Source organism: Bos grunniens, chromosome 7 (assembly GCF_055505025.1).
Source record: "Bos grunniens cultivar Pamir isolate PY7600 chromosome 7, Bosgru_T2T1.0, whole genome shotgun sequence".
NCBI lineage: Eukaryota > Metazoa > Chordata > Mammalia > Artiodactyla > Bovidae > Bos > Bos grunniens.
Window position 1 is genome coordinate 102,196,929 of NC_141171.1, and position 27,978 is coordinate 102,224,906.

General features: G+C 34.7%; 1 protein-coding gene across 23 annotated transcripts in view; it reads left to right on the forward strand.

Moving 5' to 3' along the window:
- PPIP5K2 (diphosphoinositol pentakisphosphate kinase 2) overlaps window positions 1–27,978 on the forward strand; it is a 109,889-nt gene that overhangs the window by 70,119 nt on the left and 11,792 nt on the right. For 7 of the 23 annotated variants that reach the window (XM_086413298.1, XM_086413297.1, XM_086413301.1 and 4 more), the window contains 9 exons: window positions 591–814; window positions 10,877–11,004; window positions 11,572–11,686; window positions 17,261–17,368; window positions 19,133–19,249; window positions 21,758–21,925; window positions 24,198–24,371; window positions 25,668–25,740; window positions 27,331–27,450. In XM_086413298.1, coding sequence (XP_086269424.1) covers window positions 591–814; window positions 10,877–11,004; window positions 11,572–11,686; window positions 17,261–17,368; window positions 19,133–19,249; window positions 21,758–21,925; window positions 24,198–24,371; window positions 25,668–25,740; window positions 27,331–27,450 — 1,227 coding nt within the window. Of the gene's footprint in view, window positions 1–590; window positions 815–10,876; window positions 11,005–11,571; window positions 11,687–17,260; window positions 17,369–19,132; window positions 19,250–21,757; window positions 21,926–23,408; window positions 23,526–24,197; window positions 24,372–25,667; window positions 25,741–27,330; window positions 27,451–27,978 lie in introns of all 23 variants that reach the window. The other 16 variants (XM_086413303.1, XM_086413307.1, XM_086413304.1 and 13 more) reach the window with 8 other exon arrangements.

Genomic DNA, 27,978 nt, shown 5'->3' on the forward strand with positions numbered 1-27,978 from the left:
AATAATAGCAAAGTTGTAGTTGCTTTTAACTATGGTAGCATGAGAAAGATAATAAAACATTGTTAGTTGATTAATTATGTAACATTACCATACAGTTGGGGCTTCCCTGGTGGCTCAGTGGTAAAGAATCTGGCTGCCAATGCAAGAGACAGGTTCAGTCCCTGGGTGGGGAAGATCCTCTGGAGAAGGAAATAGCAACCCACTTCAGTATTCTTGCCTAGGAAAGCCCATGGATAGAGGAGCCTAGCGGGCTATAGTCCAAGAGGTCATAAAGAGTTGGATACAACTGAGTGCCTAAACAACAAACAAAAAACCATACAGTCGAGCAGCAAACAGGCAGCATAATAAGAAGGCGAAAGCAGTAGGAAGGTGATCTGTGCTCTGGTGCTGAGAGTGGCTTAGTTAATAATGTGGGAAACTGATGTATATAACGTATGGAAAAAGGTCTTTTATAAAAGCAGTTCCTAACCCATGTATTTATACCTTTATTCAAATCTACAAAATATATGGTTGCTAATAGTATATGCCTATAATGATATTTCCTAGCTTGTTAACAAGTTTAATATACTAAAATTGTTATGCTGTTTTAGATATTCAGCTTTATCATAGTGAGACCTTAGAGCTCATGCTCCGTAGATGGTCCAAGTTGGAGAAAGACTTTAAGACAAAAAATGGAAGATATGATATTAGCAAGATCCCTGACATATATGACTGTATAAAATATGATGTCCAGCATAATGGTTCCTTGAAATTAGAAGACACAATGGAATTGTATAGGCTTTCAAAGGCATTAGCAGATATAGTTATCCCTCAGGTAAGTAATTTCTACATATCAATTTTCTGGTACTGTTATATAGATATTTTTAAAATATCTATCCACTGTTAGGAGAGAGTTGGTTTCTGTGTCCTAGTAAACCTAAAACTTTAAAAAGGAAATTGAGTCGTTATGAATTTACAAAAACTTCTTGTATTAAATCACTGTTTGATTTTTTAATCATTTGTAATGACCTTTTAAAGTTTAAGAATTGATACTCTTAATTAAAGAATAATTAAAAATAATTAAAGACAAACAACTGAAAATATGGAATAAATCACATTTATTGATCGTTTATTGTGCACATGCCAGTGCTGTGCTATGGGAAAGTGCGCAGAGTGGGGGAAAAAGATCGTTGTGTCTCTATATTAATTTTGGAAGTTTTGTTTTTTTTTTTCTTTATGTGAAAGTATTTTTAAAAGAATAGAGGTCAAGATGTAAATAGTTATTTGTATGGTGTGGTAGAGGGGTCTTTTCATTATAGGAGAGTAAAAATAAAGGTATACTGAAACTCAGATAACTGAAATTAGTTAGACATAGATTCAGATTGATAATAACAAGTCAAGTGACAAAACAAGTTGAGATAAGAAATGTGTTAGAAGAAAATAGTGACAGATGCCGTTTGGAGATCTTTTATCACCTTCATTGCTCAAAGATTATTTGGATATTGTAAAAGGGAGATTGGAGTAAATCACACATTTCCAACTGTGAACCGAAGTTAAAAAACAGGAAAATGAAATACAACTGATTCTTGAACAATGTGGGTTTGAACTGTAGTGCATCCACCTACATGTGGATTTTTTTCAATAGTAAATACTACAGTACTGCACGATCCACAGATCCATGATTGGTTGCATCTGCTGTGGATGCAGAGCCACAGATAAGCTGCATTTAAGTTTTCAATGGCATGGAGGGTTGGCACTCGTAACCTCCACGTTGTTCAGGAGTCACTGTACATAAAAAGTGTAAGGATTGTATATTTTTAAAAAGCCTCACTTAAAGATACTTATATATAGAAAACAATAGGGAGGTTCTTTAATAACTAAAACTGGAGCTACTGTATGATCCAGCAATCCCTTTCCCTGCCATAGGTCCAGAAAAGATAAAAACTCTTTTTTCAAAAAGACGCATGTACCCCAGTGTTCGTAGGAGTGCTGTTTATAATACCCAAGACATAGAAACAACTCAAGTGCCCATCAGCATATGATTCATTTAGGACATGGTGTATACATGTATACTTGCATGTGGAATACTACTCAGCCATAAAAACAAAATATTGCTGTTTGTAGCAACATGGATGGACCTAGAGAACATTGTACTAAGGGAATTAAGTCAGAGAAAGACAAATGTTATATCACTTACATGTGGAATCTAAAAAATAACACAAATGAATCAATATTAAAAGTGGAAGCAGACTCATATACATAGAAAACAAGCTTACAGTTACCAAAAAGGAAGGAGAGAGGGGAAGGAATAAATAAAAAGTATGGAATATAAGCTACTATGCATAAAATAGATAAGTAACATAATTTACTGTATAGCATAGGATACTATATTCAGTATCTTGTAATAACCTATAGTGGAAAATAATCTGAAAAAATATATATATAAAACTGAATCACTTTGTTTCAATCACAGTTGAAACTAACATAGTACTGTAAATCCACTACAATTACAATTGCAGTTTCCCTTTTCTAATATTCACAGAATGTCCATGAAAAACTATAGAGACTTTGAAAAATTGGGAATTCAGACTTCACAACTAAGTATGCGTGTACCTGTTAAAGTTTAGCTTATCCTTTCAGTATGAAAGAGCAACTTTTTTTCTTTTTGGTCAGTATATATAATGTAGATAATTATAAATACATTGTATAAGTCAGTGATTTGAAAATAAATTCATTTCAAAAGAGGGTAAAAATAGCTCATACTTCAAGAATATGCCTTTGGGACTCATTTTAAGAAACACAGACTTAGAAAACAAGAATTGACTCTCTGACAGCATCTTTCATTTGTTAAATAAAAGTTTTATTCTGCAAAACAGATTTTATTTTATACAATAAAAAGTTGTATTTTTATAACATTTTAAGATTGATATCAAAATGAACACACTAAATTCTGCAGAACTCTGTTTTAGCTACATGATATACATAGAAGATTATAGGACTAACACTGATTTGATTATATCTCTTTCTGTAAAGTTAAATCAGCATCTATCTTTGTTATGAAATTCAAGAGAAAATTTATTCAGATTTTACTTACTAAAAAATTTGAGAAGAATGGTTACTCTTAATTCTGATAAGCATGTAATTAGTTTGCACTGGAAGCATACATAAGACTGATTTTTTTTTTTCATTGTATTGAATTGCTTTTACATTATTCCAGGCTCAGTGCATTTTAGTTGTACTTACTCTTAAAATGAAGATTATTTTAAAGTATACTTTTAACAGATAAGCTGTAAATATGTGACCCTCTAAAATATTTTTTGTAGCTGTATACATTTGTCAAGGTAGGCTTTCAGTATATTTTAATGTCTCACCTACTTGGTGGCTAAATAGATACACTAATGATTTATTAGCATAATCATGTCTTGTACATGGCTTCTTTAATCTCAAGCCTCTTCTTTCTCAATTATGTATACTAAGAATTCTAGAATTGGGGATGGAAAGTTTGTTTCTAAGACTTGGGCTCAAAAGAAAACTTACATATTAATGAGTTTCAGATGATAATTTTTTCTCCTTCCATGGTGTATGTGTTTTAGGTACATTACTTACATAGATGAAGAAAATTTTCACCATGTCCTTGAAATTTAAATATTTATAATGAATTTTTAAAGCTTTGTAATTAAAAGAAACACTATAAGATTAGAAGTGGTTAAGAAAAATTTGAGATATTTACTCCCTAACTATTTGGTTTGACATTACTTATTATGACAGAAACTTGGGACTTCCTCTTTTTTAATGGACATTTGAATTCAGTTACTTAAATTTTGTTACTAAAGTCTTCATAAATCTAAAATCATAGACAAGAGATAGACATTTTCAATCACTGAACAAATAACTAAAGTTGTAAACATATCTAATTATAGTGAAGCTGTAGTTTGTAATGAAACAAATGAGAAATGTACATGTTTACTTGACAAAGATATTTCAAGCTTAGAGACTTGATGACTCAGTCAAATAATGTATTAGTTTGGCTAACTTAGATTGAGAGAGTATCAGTATTTTTGTAAGAAAAATGTATATGTATTCTGCTATGCCTCAAAAAAAGTCTGTTTTCACTCTTACATTGCATTAATTGTTATAACTATGCTTTGCGAATTATGTAATTCTAATCACATTGTTGTTGCTCAGTTGCTAAGTCATGTCCGGCTCTTCGCAACCCTATGGACTGCAGCACGCCAGACTTACCTGTTCTTCACTGCCTCCCAGAGTTTGCTCAGATTCATGTCCATTAAGTCACTGATGCTATCTAACCATCTCATCCTCTGCCACCCTCTCCTTTTGCCTTCAGTCTTTCCCAGCATCAGGGTCTTTTCTTACATATGATAAACATGATTTATTACTTTTAGTTACTTTAACAGTTAATAGTTGTGATTATGGTATGTATTTTTGCTATGATAGAATCAGCTTTTCAGCCTCAGTCCTCTAAAAATGATACTTAAAAATTGGAAATACCCTGGCAATCTAGTGGTTAGGACTCGGCACTTGCACTGCTGAGGGCTTGGGTTCAGTCCCTGATTGGGGAACTAATATCCTGCAAGCTGTGTGGCACAGCCAAAAGAAAAGAAGGTCCTTTAAAAATAGTCACAATGGGATGTGACATCAATGGGATGGCCATGTGACATGGCCATGTAACATGCTCCCTTTGTCTATCCCCTTCAATCTACAACCAGTAAAATATAAACAACTCAACAAAGGTGCCTCTGCATAACACACCAGGACACCACAAAATTCTGTCCATCTTATACCTGAAAGTAGCTGGGCTAGAAAACAGAGGACGTGCCTGTGTTCCCAGACCCCCGGTCCTAGTTGGCTGAGCCTTCAGCCTCAGAGAACGCAGTAGCTTTAGGAGTGGTGGCACACACAACTCCAGCGTCTCAGCTGCAGTGGCACCCATGGCCGCAAGGAACTGGGTGTTAGTGGTCGTGGGGCCTGTGACCCCATCCTTCCAGCCATGGAGGTCCTCCCACTACGGAGGTGAGAGCTGCAGCTCTCACCACCCCAGCAGTGGCAGTGCCCATGAATACTAACAGCCTTGGACATGACAGGGGTACCTGTGACCCTGGCTCCCTTCCCCCACCTTATTTGTCTCCTCGTAGTGGCGACGCCTGAAACCTATTAGACCCTGGACGCAGTGGAGGGGCTCCGTTTCCTGGCGGCCTAGGCAGAGATACTGGCAGCACCCATAGAAACAAGGCACCAGTAACCTTGGAGGTTACAGTAGCAACAAGGACACCGGGTGACCACACCTAGCAGATGCAGTGGAGTGTCAGACGTTCCTCAGATACAACCAGTGGCTTAAGAAAAACCAAAAGCTTATGCCGTAGTGCCACCTACTAGAGAAGAGATCAGGATTGCAAGGAGAAATATCAGTAACCTCAGATATGCAGATGACACCACCCTTATGGCAGAAAGTGAAGAAGAACTAAAGAGCCTCTTGATGAAGCTTCAACGGGAGAGTGAAAAAGCTGGCTTAAAACTCAACATTCATAAAACTAAGATCATGGCATCTGGTCCCATCACTTCCTGCAAATAGAAGGGGAAACAATGGAAACAGTGACAGACTTTATTTTCTTGGGCTCCAGAAATCACTGCAGATTGTGACTGCAGCCATGAAATTAAAAGATGCTTGCTCCTTGGAAGAAAAGCTATGACAAACCTAGACAGCATATTAAAAAGCAGAGACATTACTTTGCCAACAAAGGTCCATCTAGTCAAAGCTATGGTTTTTCCAGTAGTCATGTATGGATGTGAGAGTTGTGCCAGAAAGAAGGCTGAGCGCAGAAGAACTGATGCTTTTGAACTGTGGTGTTGGAGAAGACTCATGAGGGTCCCTTGGACTGCAAGGAGATCCAACCAGTCCATCCTAAAGGATATCAGTCCTGAATATTCATTGGAAGGACTGATGCTGAAGCTGAAGCTCCAATACTTTGGCCACCTGATGTGAAGACCCGACTCATTAGAAAAAACACTGATGCTGGGAAACACTGATGCTGGCGGGAGGAGAAGGGGACGACAGAGGATAAGGTTGTTGGATGGCGTCACCGACTTGGACATGAGTTTGAGCAAGCTCCAGGAGATGGTGAAGGACGGAAATCTGGCGTGCTGCAGTCCATAGGGTTACAAAGAGTTGGACAGGACTGAGTGACTGAGCAACAACTGAAGAAGAGAACAAAAACTAACAAATGGGACTGCTGCTGCTGCTGCTGCTAAGTTGCTTCAGTCGTGTCCAACTCTGTGACCCCATAGACGGCAGCCCACCATATTCCGCTGTCCCTGGGATTCTCCAGGCAAGAACACTGGAGTGGGTTGCCATTTCCTTCTCCTTTCTTCTGCATGAAAGTGAAAGGTGAAAGTGAAGTCACTTAGTCGTGTCCTATCCTCAGCGACCCCATGGACTGCAGCCTACCAGGCTCCTCTGTCCATGGGATTTTCTAGGCAAGAGTACTGGAGTGGGTTGCCATTGCCTTCTCCAAACAAATGGGACTATATCAAACTAAAAAGCTTCTGTACATTAAATATTGAAAAAGTACCAAATGAGAAAAGATGTTTGCAAATCATATATTCAATTTGAAGGTAATATTCAAAATATATGAAGAACTCCCACAACTCAACAAAAAACCAAATAACCCAATTAAACAGTAAGCTGAAAAGCTAAGAATTGTTCCAGAGAGGACATACAGACTGCCAAGAGACTCATGAAAAGATGTTCATCATCACTAATTATTAGGAAAATGCCGATCAAAAACAGAATGAGAGATCATCTCAGGCCTGTTTGAATGGCTGTTACCAAAAAGGCAAGAAGTAACAAGTACTGGAAAGGATATGGAGAAAAGGGAACTCTGGTACCTTTTTGGTGGGAATGTAAACTGGTGCAGCTACTATGGAAAACAGTTTGGAGCTTCCTCAGAAAGTTAAGAATAGTACTAGTGTATGATCTAGCTATTCCACTTCTGGGTATTTGTCTAAAAACTATGAAGAGAGTAATTTGAATAGATACATACAACCCTGTGTTCGTGGTGGCATTATTTACAATAGCCAAGACATGGAAATTGCCCATTGATGAATGAATGGATGAAGGAGGGTATATAATACAGTGGAATACTACCCAGCCGTAAAAAATATCTGTATCATCTTGCCATTTGTGGCAACAGGGATGGACCTTGAGAATATTGCATTAAATAAGTCCTTCAGATAAAAATTGATACTATATGATTCTACATAAATGTGAAATATTAAAATTTTTTAAATAAGTGAGCAAACTGAGCAAAAGAAACACATATTCATAGAGAAAAGAGTAATAATTACTAAAAGGGAAAGGAGGTGAATTGAGTAAAGAGGGTCATTTGTATGGTAATGAGTGGAAGCTAAGCTTTTGATGTTGAGCATACTGTAGTTTATACAGAAGCTGTATGCATGAAACATGTTATAAACCAACATTACCTCAATAGATTACATAGTAAAAATAGCCTCAATGGTATGATGGAAGATAAGGATATTTAAAGATTATAATATTTGATATAGCTGAATTATCCTTTGGAAATGTTTAAAATACTTCAGCATTTGCAAAGTTGTTAGAATTTATAATATTTTACATGTATTTTTATATGTACATTTTAATAAATATAATTAAAATAAAAGATTAGTATTAATATTCTCTTAATTAAGATGGTGACTGAACTGAAGTGAGCAACTGAACTGAATTGAGATGGCACACATTTGTTGAAGTTGGAAGATCATTTTGTTATTTGTAGATAATGAAACAGAGTTCTTTATAATAGTATTTGCAATATAAATTCCAGTGATACTTACTAAATGTGTCACATAATAAACTTTCAAATATCTTCAGCTGTATTTTAGTCAGTTCTTTTTATGGTAGAAATATTAGAAGAGAACTTGGGCATCTAACAGTTAATTAAGTCTGACAGGACTGAATCGACTTACACGCATGCATGCATTGGAGAAGGAAATGGCAACCCACTCCAGTATTCTTGCCTGGAGAATCCCAGGAATGGAGGAGCCTGGTTGGCTGCCTTCTATGGGGTCGCACAGAGTCGGACATGACTGAAGTGACTTAGCAGCAGCAACTGGTTGTGGCAACTTGCTTTTTCAGCTCCACAAGATATGTCACTGTTTTGAAGGGAAAGAAGTCTTTACTATAAAAATAATATATCTTGTTGTAAAATTAGAAAATATATGGCCAAAAAAAATCAATATGGCATTACCAATTAGACAAAAACATTTCACAGTTGCAGAAAATTCTGAAAGGCCTTTCCCTTAAATTCATGGACTTTTTTTTTTTTTTCTAAATTCATATATATAGCAAATATGTTCTTCACAAAAATGGAACCAGGAAAGCGTACTGTTTTACAACCTGATTTTTTTTTTCTTGGCCTTATGAAGTTTTTTCCAAATCAGTAAAGCTGAATATACTTCAATATAAAGCTGAGTATATTCAATATATTCAAGTATATTTAATATACTCAATATACTTCCTAATAGCTGATGAAATAATACTATTTAGCCAATTTCTCACATTTGGAAATGTGGATTCCTTTAATTTCTTACACTTTGCTTATGTGTATGTCTTTATGTGCAGTCAAGACGACTTCTTTAGCTCAAGATCTCCTTTACCAGCTTTCTTCCAGGCTCTCAGTGTATGAGATTGACTATTTACTTGTACCTTGACTAATAATGACACAAAAATATCCTTTGATGATTTTAAATTTCAGCATTTTCCTTTTGTTTACACATACATACACAGTTACATACACATTTCATATTTTTCATGCCCAATTTCTTTATGTTGGTGAGATTACCGAACCAACCAAGCTTTTGTGTTTAAAGATAAACGACCCAAGAAGTTCCATTTTCATACATCTTCCATATGTAATCAATCAACCTTTTTTTTTATTAGGCAGTTTTGAGATTTGTTGTCCATATTAATTTTTTGCCACCTGGGAGGTATGTAATGTAACCTTTAAATGCAGGTGTCCCAGAAAAATCTTGGGGAGAGAATGTATGCCTGTTTCTTCCCTGCTTATGTCTACTCTTCCTTCTTTCTCTGTCCCTGCTTCCCTCTGCCTTCACCCCATTTCTGCCTTCTTCCTCTTAAACCTTCTCTTCCTATTTATACACTCATCACAGATTTTTTTCTTCAGTTCAGTGGCTCAGTCATGTCCAACTCTTTGCGACCCCATGGACTGGAGCACGCCAGGCCTCTGTGTCCATCACCAGGTCCTGGAGTTACTCAAACTCGTGTCCATTGAGTCGGTGATGCCATCCAACCATCTCATCCTCTTTCGTCCCCTTCTCCTCCCGCCTTCAATCTTTCCCAGCATCAGGGTCTTTTCAAATGAGTCGGTTCTTCACATCAGGTGGCCAAAGTATTAGAGCTTCAGCATCAGTCCTTCCAATGAGTATTCAGGATTGATTTCCTTCAGGATGGACCAGTTGGATCTCCTTGCTGTCCAAGGGACTCTCAAGAGTCTTCTCCAACACCACAGCTCAAAAGCATCAATTCTTCGGCACTCAGCTTTCCTTATGGTCCGGTTACCATTTATGAAGACAGAGACATGAGCAGTGGAAGATAGATCATTGAATTAAAGATCCCACCTCCAGGTGGAACCCTCATCTGTCCCCCGGCTGACCACAGAGTGTCCCCCTACCTCCTCTCCAGAGCATCATTCCTTCGTATCTGCTGCCAGAGCCACAGTTCCATTCATTCCAAGGACTAACTTTATAAAATTCCACACCTGGAGTGACCTCTAGTCACCCAGCATCCACTTTATGTCTCCAAATTGTGTAGGACTGCAATCTTTTGATCAGTTTCTGAGAAAATGCAATGAAGCGTTTCACTCTTTTAATTTAAAGCCACTAATAAAATATGTAGTTGGTCAGCCCAACAGTTTCTTACCTGCCACCAGTACCAGTGACAGTTTCTTGTCATTCCCTGGGCAAGTCGTATCCTAGCCAGTGTTCAAATTAATGAAATACTTTTCTCCAGGATTTTGGTGAAGGGTGGGCTGTGTCTAATTTTGCTAATGCATCTCCCAGATTTCAGAGAACTACCAGCTTTGCCATGAGTCAAAGCTTAAAGATCTATTTCTGCTGTTTTTCTCAAACCAAAGCTCATTGGAAAAATAATGTATAGTGTTACTTGTTTTATTATAGCAATTTCCTAATTAAAGCAGTTAATTAATGCAAAAAAAGTTTTTCATGTCAGATCATTTTCTCATCTATCCTTGTGAACTGTAATTTTTATTTCTATTATAATTACTGTTAACAGTTTTGGTTATAATTTCTCATAAATTTAATTAACTTATAATGGCAATATAGCTCATTAAATTTGATAATTTAGTGGCATTTTTCGCTCACCAGTCGTTAAAACTTTGTATTGACCAAAGACAAATAATTTGTTAACCTTTTTAATCATTAACATTCAAATAGACAAAAATTTCATGGTTTCAATTTGTATTTCTTTATGTTTGTTGACTATTTGTTCTATGCTTTACTAGTTGTGCACTTAATCCATCTTTCTTTTAGGGTTGTATCTACATTTAAAACCTTATTATCATCATGGTTGCATTCATCATTCATCCTCTCCTCTTTAGAAATTACTTGTTTTTTCAGTTCCACAAAAAAATATTCTTCTAATTACACTCAATAGTGTGGGGACTAATATACTTGAAGTTGTAGAAATGTAAATTAATAATTGTGTAATGTTCAAAAAAGGCTTGATAAAAATATTTGTCACTCACTAAGATTCTTAAATTTAGTAATACCTTTATTGGAATTCTTTATGATTATACCCTTTTTCTAATAGTGTGTATTTTCTGCTCAGGAATATGGTATAACTAAAGCTGAAAAACTGGAGATTGCCAAAGGCTACTGTACTCCTCTAGTTAGAAAAATTCGCTCAGATCTTCAAAGGACACAAGATGATGACACTGTAAATAAACTCCATCCTGTGTAAGAGACTGTACTGGTATTTAAGTCTATAGGCATCTGTTTTTGCATACTTGAAATCTAAATTTTTGTTGTTCCTATGACTAAGGCAGGAGTGTATCACTTGGTACACTGTGGAAATACAGATTACCTAGATGTTCCGAATAGTGAACTTTTCAACCAGTATTCTTTTTGGCTCCAAACTGGAGGAAAAAACTGAGGGTCACAGGGAAAGGGGATGTGTGTTACCATTCACATGTGATCATCAGTGATCATCCTCATTCAGCAGCATTAACATCTGTGAGCTCCTTTAGTGCTGTGATCTCTTTCAGTGTTAATAAAGGTGCTTAAATGACCTTCTTACAGTGAACTTGACTAATATTAACTCTTCTTTGACTAATCTCAGTGGTCTCAGTTAGTTTCAGTTATCTTCATGTTAGAGAAATGTCTACTAAGAACACCTCATTGTGATGGAAAGAGTGATAGATTCACTTACTAGAAGATTAAATTCCATTTTACAAAATAATTTCAGTACTTAATGAGTCTTAACTGTGTGGTTATGTTTTAACACTGTCTGCTCCTGACTTTTAGGTATTCCAGAGGTGTTCTGTCACCTGAACGTCATGTCCGTACCAGATTGTATTTCACCAGTGAAAGTCACGTACATTCTTTACTGTCTATTCTTCGCTATGGTGCTTTATGCGATGTAAGTAGAATAAGTTACATCAATCTACTTAACAAGTATGTGTTACTGAATTTGTAATCAGATCACTGACATCATTTTTTATTGTACAGTTTTTAATCATTATTTGTCATCATTTGTCAAGAGTCTACTGTTTACCAAGCATTGTGCTAGATGTTGGAGATAATGACATGTTTTCTTCCTTCTGGAGGAAATCCCTTTAAGCCAACAATAATACAAATTATTGTAAGTGATCTACAAGCTGGTGACAGTAAGATGAAGAGAATCTGATGAATTCGCATTATTTAGGGATTAGAATCGACAGGATTTGGTGTTTGGACATTGTGACTCTTACTGTAACATAATGAATCAATACCAAAGCTTACTGGCTTAAAACAAGTACTGACATTTTTGGTTTTTTTTTTCTCTGTCCTGCTTTAAATGCTTGACTTGGGTCATTTAGGCAGTTTTGCATTGTGTCTCTCATGAGATTGCAGCTCAGACAGTGGCTGGAGCTCAAATCACCTCACAGCTTTCTTTTCATATCTAGTTCTTGATGTGCTGACTGTCAAGTGGGGGCTTGGCTGGGGTTATGGACCAGAATACATACCATGGCCTCTTCGTGTGACCTCAGAATACAGCATATTCCTCAGAAGATAGCAGCTGAGTTCCAGAAGTGCACTAAGAGAAAAAAAGAGCAAGCATAAAGTATTTTTGTGATCTAACTTACGAGGTTATGTCCTTTCACTCTTACTGAGCATTTTTGTTTGAAGTGGTCACAGAGGTCCATCCAGGTTCAAGGGAGGGAGGATAGACCCATAGTACTAGATGAGTGGAATATCACTTGTCACTCACTGTAAGATGAGTCCTTGGGATTGGAAATATTTTGGTGGCCATTTGAAAAACGGGGTCTGTCACGGTATGTTAGCATACAATCCATATTTCTCCCACGTGCAGATTTCACTAATCTCCTCTACAATATTCCTCCAAGCTTATCTATTATAGCATAAACTTGACCTCCAGGATCTCATTATCTAAATTGTTCAGATATGGGTGGGACTCTTTGGGTAGAACCCTTTGAGTGCCCAGGAGAACTCAGTCTCATTTCAGAGACCTATGAAATGAAGACACCAATTATCTGTCATACATTTGACATACAGCATCGAGAAGCATAGGATAACTGCCTTAGGCAACCTTTTCAAAAAGAGGGGAAAACAGAAGGTACACCATGGTCGTCACTGCTCCATGGCAGTTTTGAAGTGTGCCTAGGTACTTAATCCCCGTTCCTTAATCAGGGCTCTGGCATACTACTAGGAGTTGTTTTTAATGGTTCATGGCTTTATACTTTTGATTCTTGATGGCTTCATCTAGGTCATCCTTCCTTCTCCATAAAAAGTAGCTCATGCTTGCAGCTAAGTAGTTTTTTTAACCTGCTTCCTGCCCAAAGAAGTTTGGAGATCCAGAGGTCTTTTTACTTTTAGTTCAAGATGGTATAATTTTAAAAGACAAAAAGGAATATATAATCTACTCTATTAATTCACACCCACAGATCTCTTAAGAATAAGTTAATTTATACATTGGACTCCCTCTTTGGCTGCTGAGAGAGTACTCAGCAGTCTTTATTGTTTAATAGGGAGTATCTGAGAGATATGCTGATATGATCCTGAGAAAGTCATTGTGTCTTTGAAAAATCTGTGAGCCTTAAGTCTTTCTGAAGTCTTAGCAAGTGTTTTTACCATCATACCCATGTTTTCATGACAGATTCTTGTGTTTCCATTCTTCCTAAAAGCCACTTTGGAATTATAGCATTGTTGACTCTCTGGAGAGGCTGGAAATAAGAAACAGTTTTATTTCTGATTCCTGCAAGTCTTGGATCCTTTTTAATAAACCATTTCCTATAGCTTATCTCCCTCTCCTCAATGTTTATCAGAGGTAACGAGAAGAATCTTGATGGTGTTTTCAGAATTTTTTCTGGAAGTCTTAGTAGCTAGCTCATTGAATTACACTGTCTACAGGCTATAGTATTTCTATATTTTATGCCACTATGTAGAATGCATTTTTTATCCTATAGTTTCCAATAAGGTTTTTTTAACCCTCCTATCCCTCACCAACAGTCTCCTCAGTGTCCTTTAGGCTTTCATTAACACTCTTTTTGAGGCATCTTAACTTTCCTTACCACTCTCCTTGAGGCCCTTCCTGTGCTTACAGATATGCAAAGTAAGAAAGGAGAGTCAAGGAAGGTTCCCATATTACCAACATAGGATCATTTACAAAATTATCCATCATTCACTGAGAAGAGTAACATTTGCAGAAATATCAGGTGTTAGAAGGAAAGCAATGAGTTTAGTTTTAGACAGCTTGAGTTTGAGGCGCTAGTTCTCAAGAGAACTCAATCTCATTTCAAAGACCTATGAAATGAAGACATGAATTATCTGTCTGTCATAGGTTCAACATACAATAGTGAGATAAGTGAAGATAAATCAAGTGGAGATGACCAGTAGCATGTTTATATGTAAGGCTAGAGGTATGGGTTGAAGGCACAAGAGTTGGGAAGCCAACACATTAATGATGCCTGAGGCAGTAGCTGTAGATAAGATTCCCTGGAAGTCAGTATTTGAAAAAGTGAGGAAAATGACATTTTAGAGATTAGCAGTGGAAGTGCTAACCAAGCAGATTTAGAAATTATAAAACCCCTTTCTCAGTACACTCAAACCACAGATTATCTAGAATACACTGTCACTTCTATTATATATCAAAAATATCTTTCAGCCATCTCTAAGGTACCAAAAAATAAGAATTAAAAAAAATTTATATATATATATATATATATATTATATATATATATATAGGTATATACATTTATGCACATCTATAAAAAAGTAATCCTTAAAAGAAAATGAATTCAACTTTGTATTCTTTTGTACTTATTAAAATAAAGGACAGTGAAATGTACATGAAGATTTGGCATATGTCTCTTGATTCTTAATATCTCTTATCATTGGGCCTTGATGAATAATTATTCACAGAGTTACCCTAAGGCTGTGTAAGTGTTCTGTTCCCATCAAATTTTCTAATTCATCTGTTCTTTCCCCCTTGTTTTTATTTCTTTTTTTATTCCTTAATGGAGTAGCAAAGTAGCATCCCTTGATTACATATACAGATTATGTGTGCTCAATCGCTCAGTCATGTCTAACTCTGTGACCCATGGACTATAGCCTGCCAGGCTCCTCTGCCCATGGGATTTTCTAGGCCAGAACACTGGAGCGGGTTGTCATTTCCTACTCCAGGGCACCTTCCCAACCTAGGGATCAAACCCACGTCTCACACCTCCTGCCTTGGCAGACGGATTGTTTACCACTGAGCCACCTAGGAAGCCCATGTGGTTTAGTGGAGCTTTAATAAAAGAAATAGAGAAAAAATGACTCTTAGTTAGCAAAGGCAAGAGCTTATATATCCGTTAATAATGATGGAATTGTTTTTGGTGGGGAGAGATAGGTTTCTTTTGTGGTCACCCTTGAACCTTGCACTTAGTTATAAGATAGGAAGAACAAAGGATATGGGAATGGATAGGAAGCCTATGGTTGGAGAATAAAAGTGAATGATGGATAAAATTGTAGCAGATAAGATTGGAGAACCATTCCAGGATTGGGAAGCCCTTGAAATGTTTTAAGCAAGGAATTGAACGGCTTTGGTTGCTGTGTAGGCATTAGATAGGTAGAAGTAGATTTGAGGAAACCAGTTAGGAGGCTGTCTCACAGTGATCTAAAGAGTGTGGTGGCTGTAGTATATATTGCGTTCAGCTACATTTCTAAAACAAAAGCTGAACAACTCCACTGTCAAAAATCTGGGCTTCTGGGGTTTAAAAAAATTAAAGTAAAAATTAAGCTCTTATACCAAAATGATGTCCTATTTTCTAATTTTAAAACTTTAAAAAATTTATTTGAACTATAATTAATTATCCCAGCTCATATTATCCTAATAAGAGCCTGTAGCTAATATAATTAAAACCTTGTATGGTCTCTTCCCAGTTGAGATTTTTCAATGTAAACTTGGTAAAGTCTGTCTCTCCATAGTAGATTTTTTTTTTTAAGATTTATTGAGGAAATAAAATTATAAGTAAGATTTCAAGGAATATATTTAATGATCCTTAATTGTTTAAAAAAGATTTTTATGAATTCTTGCATATTAATTGTGTTTAGGAAGATGCTATAAAATATTTTGTTTTATCTTTTCATTAGATCAGACCTAGCAAAGTCTATATCTGTACCACTGAATTAGATATTACATGGTGTTCTTATTAATAATACCATATCACAGAATCTAATAGATCTTTTCAATCTTGAAAATTTTCAATATTTAAGCCCATCACTTACAATAATTTACATCTAGTGGTATTCAGTAATGCTATGCTAATTTGTTTTTCTTATAAGTTTTGAAAGAAAACATACATACATCTTTGAACATATCCCCTCCTCAAACATAGGCAGATACACACAAACACATGCAGTTTTTACTGTGGAGTGTTGCTTAAGTTGGGAGCAACTACTCTATAGCATTTAAACGTATTAATAGCCATTTGTTGAAACTTAAGTATACATGTAATTACACAAATGACATATAATATTGCTTTAACTTTACTTTCCAAAAATTTGGAATGCTTCCTCAGAGACGGATGATGTCCAAATTTAAAAAGGAAATACGTGTTGAATTTTAAAAAGTCAGCATGTGGTCTTGACTTTTGGCTTTTGCGTGTCAAATTTTATTTTTTCTTAAAACACAGTCTATATTAAAGCTGAAACTCTTACATACTCTCAGTGTATATATAAAACCCTTATATACAAAAAAATTGTTGGATGCTTTTATATATTTGTAATGTTTATGACATGAGATGAAGGACATTATCTCTGATGTACATAAGGTGTCAATAGACCTTGTTGATTATTGACTGTAGATTTTGAACTTTGAGTAGTTTTCCCTTTTGAGATAGAATTTTCTACTTTGAATGCTTGTAATACATGTTCTGTAAGGTCCCTTTCAGTTCTGACGCTCTTTAATTACATGTTTAAAGACCATTGATTCTCTAAATGATGGTGGAGTGATTTTAGGAATGAAGCAGATGGTTTTAAGAATCTGCCTGTATTTTCTCCTGCTAATTGTTTTAAAATATCTACAGTTTAAAAAACTACAGTGGAATGAGAGATATTTAATTATAGTCATTACTTTCATGGGATAGTGTTCTGTTTTATGAAACATGACACTATATTAGTTACATTGGAATTTAAGGTTAACAACTGCCCCTTACCCTCAAAATTCAATTAATAGGTATCATATCTCAAGATAGTCTTTATTTTTACTTTCTATGAGTTACTAAAAAAAAAAAAAAATACCACTAGAGTTTCTAATACTACTGATAAGAGAATTAAAATTATTTAAGCTTAGGTGATTTATTAAATTTAAATTAATGGAGTTATTTTGAAAGATTGTGTGTGGAAGTATTTCATTTGTGTAATGTCAATCAGGATTAAACGAACTGTCATAATGAAAATAAAATGATTTTCAAGTAATATGAGAAAATGCTTACTATATACCTTTGTTCAGGAATCAAAGGACGAACAGTGGAAACGAGCTATGGATTATTTAAATGTTGTCAATGAACTCAACTACATGACTCAGATTGTTATCATGCTTTATGAGGACCCTAACAAGGTAACAGAGTTCTTGATTTGCATGTGTTGTTCAGTCGCCAAGTCATCTCCGACGTTTTGAAACGCCATGAACTGCAGAACACCAGGCTTCCCCTGTCCTTCACTATCTCCCTGAGTTTGCTCAAACTTGTGTCCATTGAGTCGGTGACGCCATCCAACCATCTCATCTTCTGTCGTCCCCTTCTCCTCCTGCCCTCGATCTTTCCCAGCATCAGGGTCTTTTCCACTGAGTCAGTGCTTCACATCAGGTGGCCAAAGTATTGGAGCTTCAGCAGCAGTCCTTCCTGTGATTGTTCAGAGTTGATTTCCTTTATGATTAACTGGTTTGATCTCCTTTCTGTCCAAGGGACTCTCAAGAGTCCTTTCCAGCACAACAGTTCAAAAGTGTCCATTATTCCATGCTCAGCCTTATTTATGGTCCAGCTCTCACATCCATACATGACTACTGGAAAAACCATAGCTTTGAGTATATAGACTTTGTCGGCAATGTGGTATCTCTGCTTTTTAATACACCATCTAGGTTTGTCATAGCTATTCTTCCAAGGAGCAAGCATCTTTTTAATTTCATGGCTGCAGTCACTGTATGTGTTGATTTTGGAGCACAAGAAAATGAAATGACACTGTTTCTACTTTTTCCCCATCCATTTGCCATGAAGTGAGAGAACCGAATGTCATGATCTTTGTTTTTTGAATGTTGAGTTTTAAGACAGCTTTTTTACTCTCCTCTTCTACCTTCATCGAGAGGTTCTTTAGTTCCTCTTCAGTTTCTTCCATCTGCATATCTGAGGTTGTTGATATTTTTTCTGGCAGTCTTGATTCCAGCTTGTGATTCATCCAGCCCAGCATTTCATATGATGTACTCTTCATATAAGTTAAATAAGCAGGGTGACAATATACAGCCTTGATGTACCCATTTCCCAATTGGGAACCAGTCTGTTGTTCCATGTCTGATTCTGACTGTTGCTTCTTGACCTGCATACAGGTTCTTAGGAGGCAGGTAATGTGGTCTGGTATTCCCATCTCTTTCAGAATTTTCCAGTTTGTTGTGATCCACACAATCAAAGGCTTTAGCGTAGTCAGTGAAGCATACAGGTTCTTAGGAGGCAGGTAATGTGGTCTGGTATTCCCATCTCTTTCAGAATTTTCCACAGTTTGTTGTGATCCACACAATCAAAGGCTTTAGCGTAGTCAGTGAAGCAGGATTAGCTGTTTTTTTTAATTCCCTATGATCCAGTGTATGTTGGCAATTTGATCTCTTTGGCCTTTTTTAAATCCTGCTTGTACATCTGCAAGTTCTCAGTTCACATACTGCTGAAGCCTAGCTTGAAGGATTTTGAGCATTATCTTGCTCACATGTGAAATGAGTGCAGTTGTGTGGTAGTTTGAGCATTCTTTGGCATTGTCTTTCTTTGGGATTGGAATGAAAACTGACCTTTTCCAGTTGTGTGTGGGCACTGCTGAGTTTTCCAAATTTGCTGGCATAATGAGTGCAACACTTTAACAGCATCATCCTTTAGGATTTGAGATAGCTCAGATGGAATTCCATCACCTCCACTAGCTTTGTTCATAGTGATGCTTCCTAAGGCCCTCTTGACTTCACGGTCTGGGATGTCTGACTCTAGGTGAAAGACCACACCATCGTGGTTATCTGGGACATTAAGAGTTTTTTTGTACAATTCTTCTGTTTATTCTTGCATGTGTTACCAGAGGTAAATCAATAATTTAAAGTTTCTCATTTTGAAGATGTTCTATAATATTTTTTTAGGATCTTTCCTCTGAAGAACGCTTTCATGTTGAGTTACATTTTAGTCCAGGAGCCAAAGGATGTGAAGAAGACAAAAACTTACCCTCTGGCTATGGATATAGACCAGCTTCAAGGGAGGTAACAAAGATGAAATTCTCACTCCATAGTTACTACAGTCCTAAATTTAAATGTGACTTCTTTAAGAATTTTCTGTTACATACTGTAATTCTTATCTCAACTACTAAATAGCATGGTTTAAACTTCTTGAGGTATGGTTTGGATGGATACACATTTTTAAGCATATGAGAATTTTATATTTTATCCTTTTTCTAGATTTTTTGGGGGGGATTTTTAAGATCATTATTTAGAATGGATAACTGTAGTTTCTGTTTTTGGCTGTTGTTTTACTTGAGGACAGTCCATGCTTTACTAAACACTTGGAGTTAATTACCGCATTTTAATTCTTATAACCTTACAAAGTTAAATATGTATTCAGCTTTAAACTTCTTTTTACTAAGCTATGATACATATTGGTAACCATTCCTAAATCATAAGCGTATAGTTTAATGGTACATCACAAAATAAACACAGTTGTAAAACAACTAGCCAGGTCATAGAATAATATCATTTGAGAAGAAATAATTGTGTCCTTCAATATCATAACCTCCCTGCTTTCTCCCCAGAGATAACTACTATCTTGACTTCTGGCACATAGATTAATTTTGTCTACTTTTCGACTTTATATAAAGTGAACTCACAAAATATGTGCTTTTTTAAGGATGGGAAGTAGATTTGGCTTCTTTCATTATGTGTTTGAAATTCATCTGTTCTTCATTTCTGTTGCCATGTAGTTATTACATTAAGTAAATATGGTGCAGTTTGTTAATCCATTTCACTGTGATGATCATTTGGTTTGTTTGCAGTTCAGGGTTTGAAGATGGATGCTTTTATGAACATTCTTTTTCAGGTCTTTTTCTGAGCATATGTATGCATTTCTTTTGGATATAAAATTGCTGGGTTATAGGGTATGCATATGTTCAGTTTTTAAAAATACAGTCAAATAACTTTCCAAAGCTACTGCCATGTCTTTATCAGCACTTGGTATGATTAGTGTTTTTAATGAGTTGTTTGGGGGATTGTGGCTTAAATTTACATTATCCTTACAACCAGTAAGGACTAGTACTTTTTCTTATATTCATTGGCCACTTGAGTATGTTTTTTGTGAAGTGCTACTGGCTAGGACCAGTAGAGTGCTGAGTAGAAGTATTGATAGCAAGCATTCTTGTTCATTCTCAGACTAAAGCAGAAAGTATTTGGGAATTTTTACTGAAATTAGATGACCTCTGCAGGTCATGTTGAGAGACATAACACTTCTAGTTTTCTCTGGACATAACACTTCTTCGGAATTGAATCTTCTAGTCCTAGGACTTGGTATATATATATCTCTGAATTTAGTTGGCTATTCTTTATATCTTTTTGATAAAATTAAGATTGTTTTAATATCTTTTATTTGTCAGGTTAACTCCTAAATTCTTTTTTAATGTTGTCATAAATGACTCATTTAAATTTTATTTTGTTTGCTATTTTCAATTGAATTTTAACTCAATTTTTGTATAAAGATTTTATAACTGGCAACCTTCCTGTATGCTGTTTATTCATTCTGATAATTTATCCAGTCATTTTAATTTTCTATGTATATGATCATATCTCTGAATGATGACAGATGTCCAGTAAAATGTTGAGTAGATTTCGTGATGATAGGCATTCTTCTCTTTCAGTGATTTATTATTAACTGTGATGATTTTTTCTAGTTTTTTAGATATCCCTTACCTGGGTTGAAGTTTATTTTTTATACCCCTTAGTTTAATGAAGGTTTTTACATACTTTGGCTTCTTTTAGCCAGCGTTTATTTGTGAGGTTCACTGATGTAATTGGTTTTAGTTTGCCCATTCTTACTGCTTTAAAATATATGTTTCACTGTATGACCATGCCCCAATTTATCCATTCTATTTAGATGAATATTTAATATAATCTTTTTAAACTTACCTGTTTTCTGTACTATACTGTGAGACTCTTATATTTTGGGGACAGTATCTTATTCATCTGAGTCTTGACACATGGTAGTACTCAGTAAATATTGAGTGAGTCATCAAATGGTTATTATTTTGATTGTGCAGTCATCACATTTGTTAGAAATATTTGGAATAGAATTTGAATTTTCTATAACCAGATATTGTTTCAGTTTGTGCTTGAATTGATGACATTACTGGTAACAAAACTGACCTCTGTTTTTTTTTTTAACTGTCATTTATTTATGAATATGGCTTATTTATTTGGGCATTAGATGAAATTTTATTAAGCATTTTGTTTTATATGGCTTTTTAATTGTTATTTTATTATTTCATTTATCCAGAGAGTATATGTATTTCTTGAAGTTAGGAACTCTGTCATCTGTCTTACAATACCCAGAATAATTCTAGATTTTCATAAGAATTCATATATCAATCCATTTGAATAAATAAATGTGTGTGTGTGTGTGTATATATATACTTCAAGTTACCATACCAATTGGTGGTTTAATTTGTTCATCTAAAAAGAGTGATTTGTTTTATCTGAATTTTTTTATGTTATATTCTTTCTGCATAGAATGAAGGCAGGAGAGCTTTTAAAATTGATAGTGATGATGAACCACATACTTCCAAAAAAGATGAGGTTGATCGAGCTGTGATATTGTTTAAGCCTATGGTATCAGAGCCAATTCATATACACAGAAAGTCTCCACTTCCAAGATCTAGGAAGATGGCTACAAATGAAGTAAGTATATTTGTCAGAGCATGTTTTTTTAATGAAGTAAACTAACTATATTTTAATAAAACAGAAAAGAAAATACAGCTTTAATTATTAAGCTTGGGAACCTACCAGATTTTTAACTGTCAACTTTATCAATTTTTCAAATAAATTTTTTAAAATTAGAGGCAGAAAATACAAAGATCACTTTTTTAGAATTTGGAGTTTTATAGATTTCATAACAAAGTTCAATATAAGTAGTAAAATAAGGCCTTTTTACAAACTGATCCATTTTTTTCCTTGTCTCTTTAGGTTAGTCTAGTAAAGAACTTTTTAAAAAAATCTGATTTAATGAATCAGGAATAATTTTTGGTTAAAAGTAGTGAGGAATTTCCAGAGACACTTCAGCAGCAGCTGATTCCAGTAACACTGTAGGTTAAGATATGACATTCTAAATCGTTAACCTGATTGTAAAAGTCAGAATAGGAATTTGAAAATTGGATGCTGTAGTTGAAAACTTTACCTTTGTATTTAGATCTATAATTAAATAACTTGGGCTAATTCATATGCTCAATAACAAAATAACATTTAAATAGCTACTAAAATAACATTTAAAAGGAAAGTTGAGCAGTTGGAATGAAGTTTGTTAAGTAAATCTTTAATATCTATATACATTTTTATTCTTTAAATACCTTCATTTTGGGTGATTTATATTTTCTATAGGATGATTCAGCACTGATCTGAAATCAGTGCTTATGTTTTCTAAATTCTCAAGCAAAAGTATAAAGATAGGAGGCACCATCAACTTTTAAGCTAAAATATTTTTTGATGATCAAACACACCAAATCTTAAGTTAGGTATACTATCTAACAGTTGGTAAGTAAGAACATATACACCAAAAAAAAGAATTATGCTCATTTCTCTCGCCCCAAATTATACAAGTATATGTTCTTTTGATTCTCCCAGTTCAACAATTATGCATAGGAAAAGCATCTAAATAAAATACATTGTTTTATAATGGAAAGTGTGTACTAGTTAGGGTTTCCCGTGAATGGGATATTTTAAGTTAATTATAAAAGAGGATGATTAACAATTGTAGAATTTGAGGTTATTTGTTCTATTATAGCTTAATTTAAGAATGAGAAACCTGGGGTTAATTTTAGAAAATTGGGAAATGACATTTATTAATATAACCTAAAATATCATTTGTGTGAGGGCAGTGATTTTGATGATTTTGAACAAAGCAATCTGTAATTTATCAGGTTGTTTATAATTTCACCATTAAACCTTTTTCTACACTCCGAAAAAATTCTGTAACATTGATACAGTAAATGTATTCCTTGACTACATTTTCCAACAGAACTATAGTTGTGAAATCGTCAACAAAATCATTGCCCTTTGTTAACTCTTAAAACACAGAACACGTTGCTAAACTTTTTTCTTATAAATATTTAAATAGTTGCTTTCAAGAGGTTATTTCTATGCCATGCTAAACTTTTACTTCCATAAGGGAAATTATTCAAGTAAAACCTTGAAGACTTTTTCCAGCGTCCATCATCTCCATGGATATCAGAAGTTTGTACTTCCCAAAGACACACAGAGAAAAAGACTATTCTCTTCATTTTGTGCAAGTAGATTTTACTGTGTCCTCACTGTCTGAAATCTGAACATGCAAACATATAATATGAGAATGTTTGCTGCATGTTTTGTCTACTGAACTCTACAAATAATCTTTGGAAGGCGTAAATAAATAGATAGCATATAAGTGTAGACGAGTGCAATTTGAATCCTCCATCTCATGATCTCTAATTTTTTTGTCTGGCAAACAAATTTTCCTTTATACATTATATACACTGAAGTCTCTTTAACCCTTTGAAGGATTCTTTAGTGCTTTGGGTTGAAAAGTTTACCCAGTATAGCATAAAACCTCTTAAATATCTAAAATTAAGCAGAATACATTCAAATTTTTAACATTGCCAAGATAAAAAATTGTTAAAATCTTTCCAGTTCTAAGAGAGAAGGGACAACTATTAAGCAGTATAAATATTTTGCATTTTAAGATAAGAAAGTAATTCTCATAATTGTTATTACTCACAATTAGATTTATAAGTGAGTCCTATCAATTTCTCAAATACTAAAATATTTGGCTCCCAAATTACTGTTTAATAGTTTTTTTAAAAAATTGATAAGCACAAACAAACTGTATTTTTTTTTCTTTCTGATCATTTGGCTCTGTTGTATCTAACTTTGCATGCTCTGCTTTTTTTTTTTTTTTTTTTGCCCCTTTTCTCACTTCTAGGAAGAGAGCCCCCTGAGTGTGTCTAGCCCAGAGGGTACTGGTACCTGGCTGCATTACACCAGTGGTGTGGGCACTGGGCGTCGAAGACGCAGATCAGGGGAACAAATCACTTCTTCCCCTGTCTCCCCCAAATCATTGGCTTTCACATCCAGTATTTTTGGCTCATGGCAACAGGTTTTTAAACTTTACTTCATTAAACATTTTTCCTCCCCGCATTCAGAGCAACAAACAGCTGTCTTGGAGGACATCTAATCCCTTATATTTTACATCAGAGTAAATCCTTCCGTTTTTTAATTTTGAATTCATTTTAAAACACTTGTGATGTCTGACAATATTTTGAGGGAAAGAAACCACTTAAATTGCTTATGTTTAGCATTTTTACTGGAGGGGGTTAAATATCCAGGATTTTAAAATTAGTCAATAAAATTTACATTCCTGGAACTTTAGCTTGTTAATAAAATTTTTTTAAAAGGAAAGAAAAATTTTTTAATTTAATTGTCCTTTAAAATATTCAGAAATAAAGTTATAAAATTTTATAGTAAGGAAATTTAATAACGTTTTCCTCCATAATTAAAAAATAGATTCCATTTGGAATTTGCTGAGAACCTAAAAATTTTTTTTTAATACCCAGATTTATGTGGCCCTGTGTTAATTAGCAGGATACATCGAATACTGGTGATTCTCTCCCTCACTTTGTATTATCTGAAAGTATTATCTTAATTATGTACAATATGGTTTTTTTTTTTAGCTGTATAATATATTAATGCTTTCTTTAAGATAAAAGGGGACAATGTATATGTGCCCATCAACAATATGCCCCAACAAAAGGAGTCAAAATAAATGACTTCAGAAGGACTTTTTGTGGTGACGTTTGGAAACTTAAAATACTGTGGGTTTTGGGGGTTTTTCACAATGGAAGGTCTGCTGTTACACATGACTTTTCCAAGAACTTCAGCAATTTCCTTTTGGAAATACAATGCATTGATTATAGGAAAAGGGATTATGGTATCCATTAAGGCTGTGAATATTCAAAGGTTACTCTGATAAAGCCTGTGCATGGATCAGTAATTGTATGGTGATCTCAACAGTCTCTGTCTGTCTTTTCTTTTGTTTGTGATTGTTTTTTCCCCCTTCAAATACAGGAGCTGTTTAAGAGTGGGCATTTGGCTTCTTTTAAGAGAGAGTGAAATTATATCAGTCTATAATAATTGTTTCTTTTCATCTGTCTTGTTTCATACGTGATATTTATTCTGAATGCCTGCTTCGCACCACTTCATTGCAAGGACCTCATATGAAATGGACTCCCTTCACAAGGGGATCTTGCATGATCTTTCATATCTTGTGCATTTCTACTAATATTTATCATACAGCTTATTAACCTTTGTCTGTCTGAAACAGGCTGCAAATGAAATATGGACTTTTTAGTTTATTTTACTGTTTTACTTCATTTATTTTGCTTTCCTTGTGCAGGTTGTATCTGAAAATGCTAACTACTTGCGAACACCAAGAACTCTTGTAGAACAGAAGCAGAACCCTACTGTAGGTATGTGGTCTGAAGGAAGTTGTATTCCAAACCTTAAACTCAATATTTTGCACACATGTAAAACTCTTCAGAGGTGAAAGCATGACCAAATGCTATGCTTTAGTTTTTATTTAACATGCACTAATTCAGAAATGTTGAGTTGTAAAGCTGGAAATACACAGTAAAGTTTTGATGAAATGAACAAGAAATGACATTAATTTTGTTTTATAATGCTTTTGAATGCCCATAACATAAACTGCTCAGTTTAATTGCCAGTGCTCATTTTTAATCTTGTATTCTATAAGTTAAAATCCCAGCATGTTTTAATTTAGGACGGAAACTTCATTTTTCCCAGTTGATAAAGTTGAAAATAGGCTACTGCATACAAAAAGAACTACTTTTCTGGTTAAAAAATTTTTCAAGTGGAGAATATTTCACTTAAAATTAATTTACCTAGTTATTTACCTGTCTAGGTATACTAGTGATCTTTTTGGTCATCTCTTAAGGAAAGCCAAAGCAAAACTAATGTTTAGTGGCAGTGCTGATTTTTTTATTGACCTATAGAACATAATTGGTTCTTGGCTAACACTCAAGCAAAGCAATGTTGAAGAAAACCTTTCTAAATTTATTTTGGTTTTAAAATCATTATTGATTTTAAAACTACATCGGATAATGACATTTTTTGTAAATAATTGTCTAAATCAGTTTAATAACAACAAATTTCATGTTTTAACTATGTATGTACTATTATTTCTATTCTAAGTATATGAATGGTCCCTTGATACCTACATACTTGAAAAAATCTTTCTTTAATTATACATATGTTACAGCGATACCTTTTGATATCCCCACGGTATTTTGCCAGATACACACACACACACACACACACACACACACACACACACAACTCCTTTCTTTACATATTGTAATGTATATGATAAAAATTTACTTAATCCTTACCTAATGGTAAAAGCTTTCCTTGGTTGTAAAGACTTTTACTACAAGTTAAGCATCAAATTGGGCTTCTTATTAATTAAGATCTTAAGTTATTTAAGTATTAGAAATTTAGAGTGATTTAGGCCGAATGACCACATTGTGAAAGGAAATGTTTCACCTGGTCTTCTTGCAAATAAGTAAACTTTGATTTGCTTTATTTCATAACAGATATTGATAACTCACATTCAGGGGCATCAGGAAAGCTTCTTCATTCACAGATATACATTCAAAAATATTGATTTAATATGATTTAATTTGTGCTAGGAGAGGTTTTTTAATGTTGCCTGCTCATACAAATTGATTGACAAAATTCCTTATCATCCTAAATTAATTTTTATGATAGTGTTTTTTAATACTTTTAATATGTATATGTCTAATTATTGTGTGGGTATATTATTTTCCTCAAAGAACATTTTCTCCAGTGTAAATGCCTCCATCTGTACATATGATAAATGGTGGTGGTGACTGTATTAAGTTGACATAATAAGTGAATTGTGAGCCTGTTGAGGGCACTGCCAGATATGTGTGGTAAGAGCCATGTTGCATGCTGCATGAATTCCCAATGTGAACAGAAGAACACCCGTTGCTGTATGTATTTTCTCTAACTCCCATCAGGGTCTCACTGTGCGAGCCTGTTTAGCACCTCGGTGCTCGGGGGTTCTTCAAGCGCACCTAACCTACAGGATTATGCTCGTACTCATCGTAAAAAGCTGACCTCTTCTGGCTGCATAGATGGTATGTGCACACATGCACACACAGAATCATACCTGCACCCATGCACACACCCATGAGCAATACTTCTCAAAGGCAAGCCTAAGGCCACTGACGGATGCACATGGAATCCCATCACCCTTTGCCTAAGTGACTATCAGTGTGCTCTGTTATCCACTACTTAGGTCCATGTTTCATCAAGCAGTTAATTATAGTTAGACTTACAGTACTTGTTCAATGAGTATTTCATTGAAATATGAAATTTAGAACTATATCATGTATATTCTTTTAAATAGTTAATAAGCCATTTTATAAAGAATAAATTTATTTCATCTTTTAAGCATTTTTTTAATTCTTAACCCTTATTTTACTTCTAAATAAATAAAGTGAATGGGATGTTTATAAGAAAACATATTGGCATTATTTTTGTAAGAATAAACATAAGATGAGAATATTTTAGGATCCCTAGGTGAAGGAAATCTTCTCACTGTTGTTAATGCACCTTGAGTTTTTTCAGAAAGTCTCTTGAGGCTCATCAAAGCGTGCCCCTTT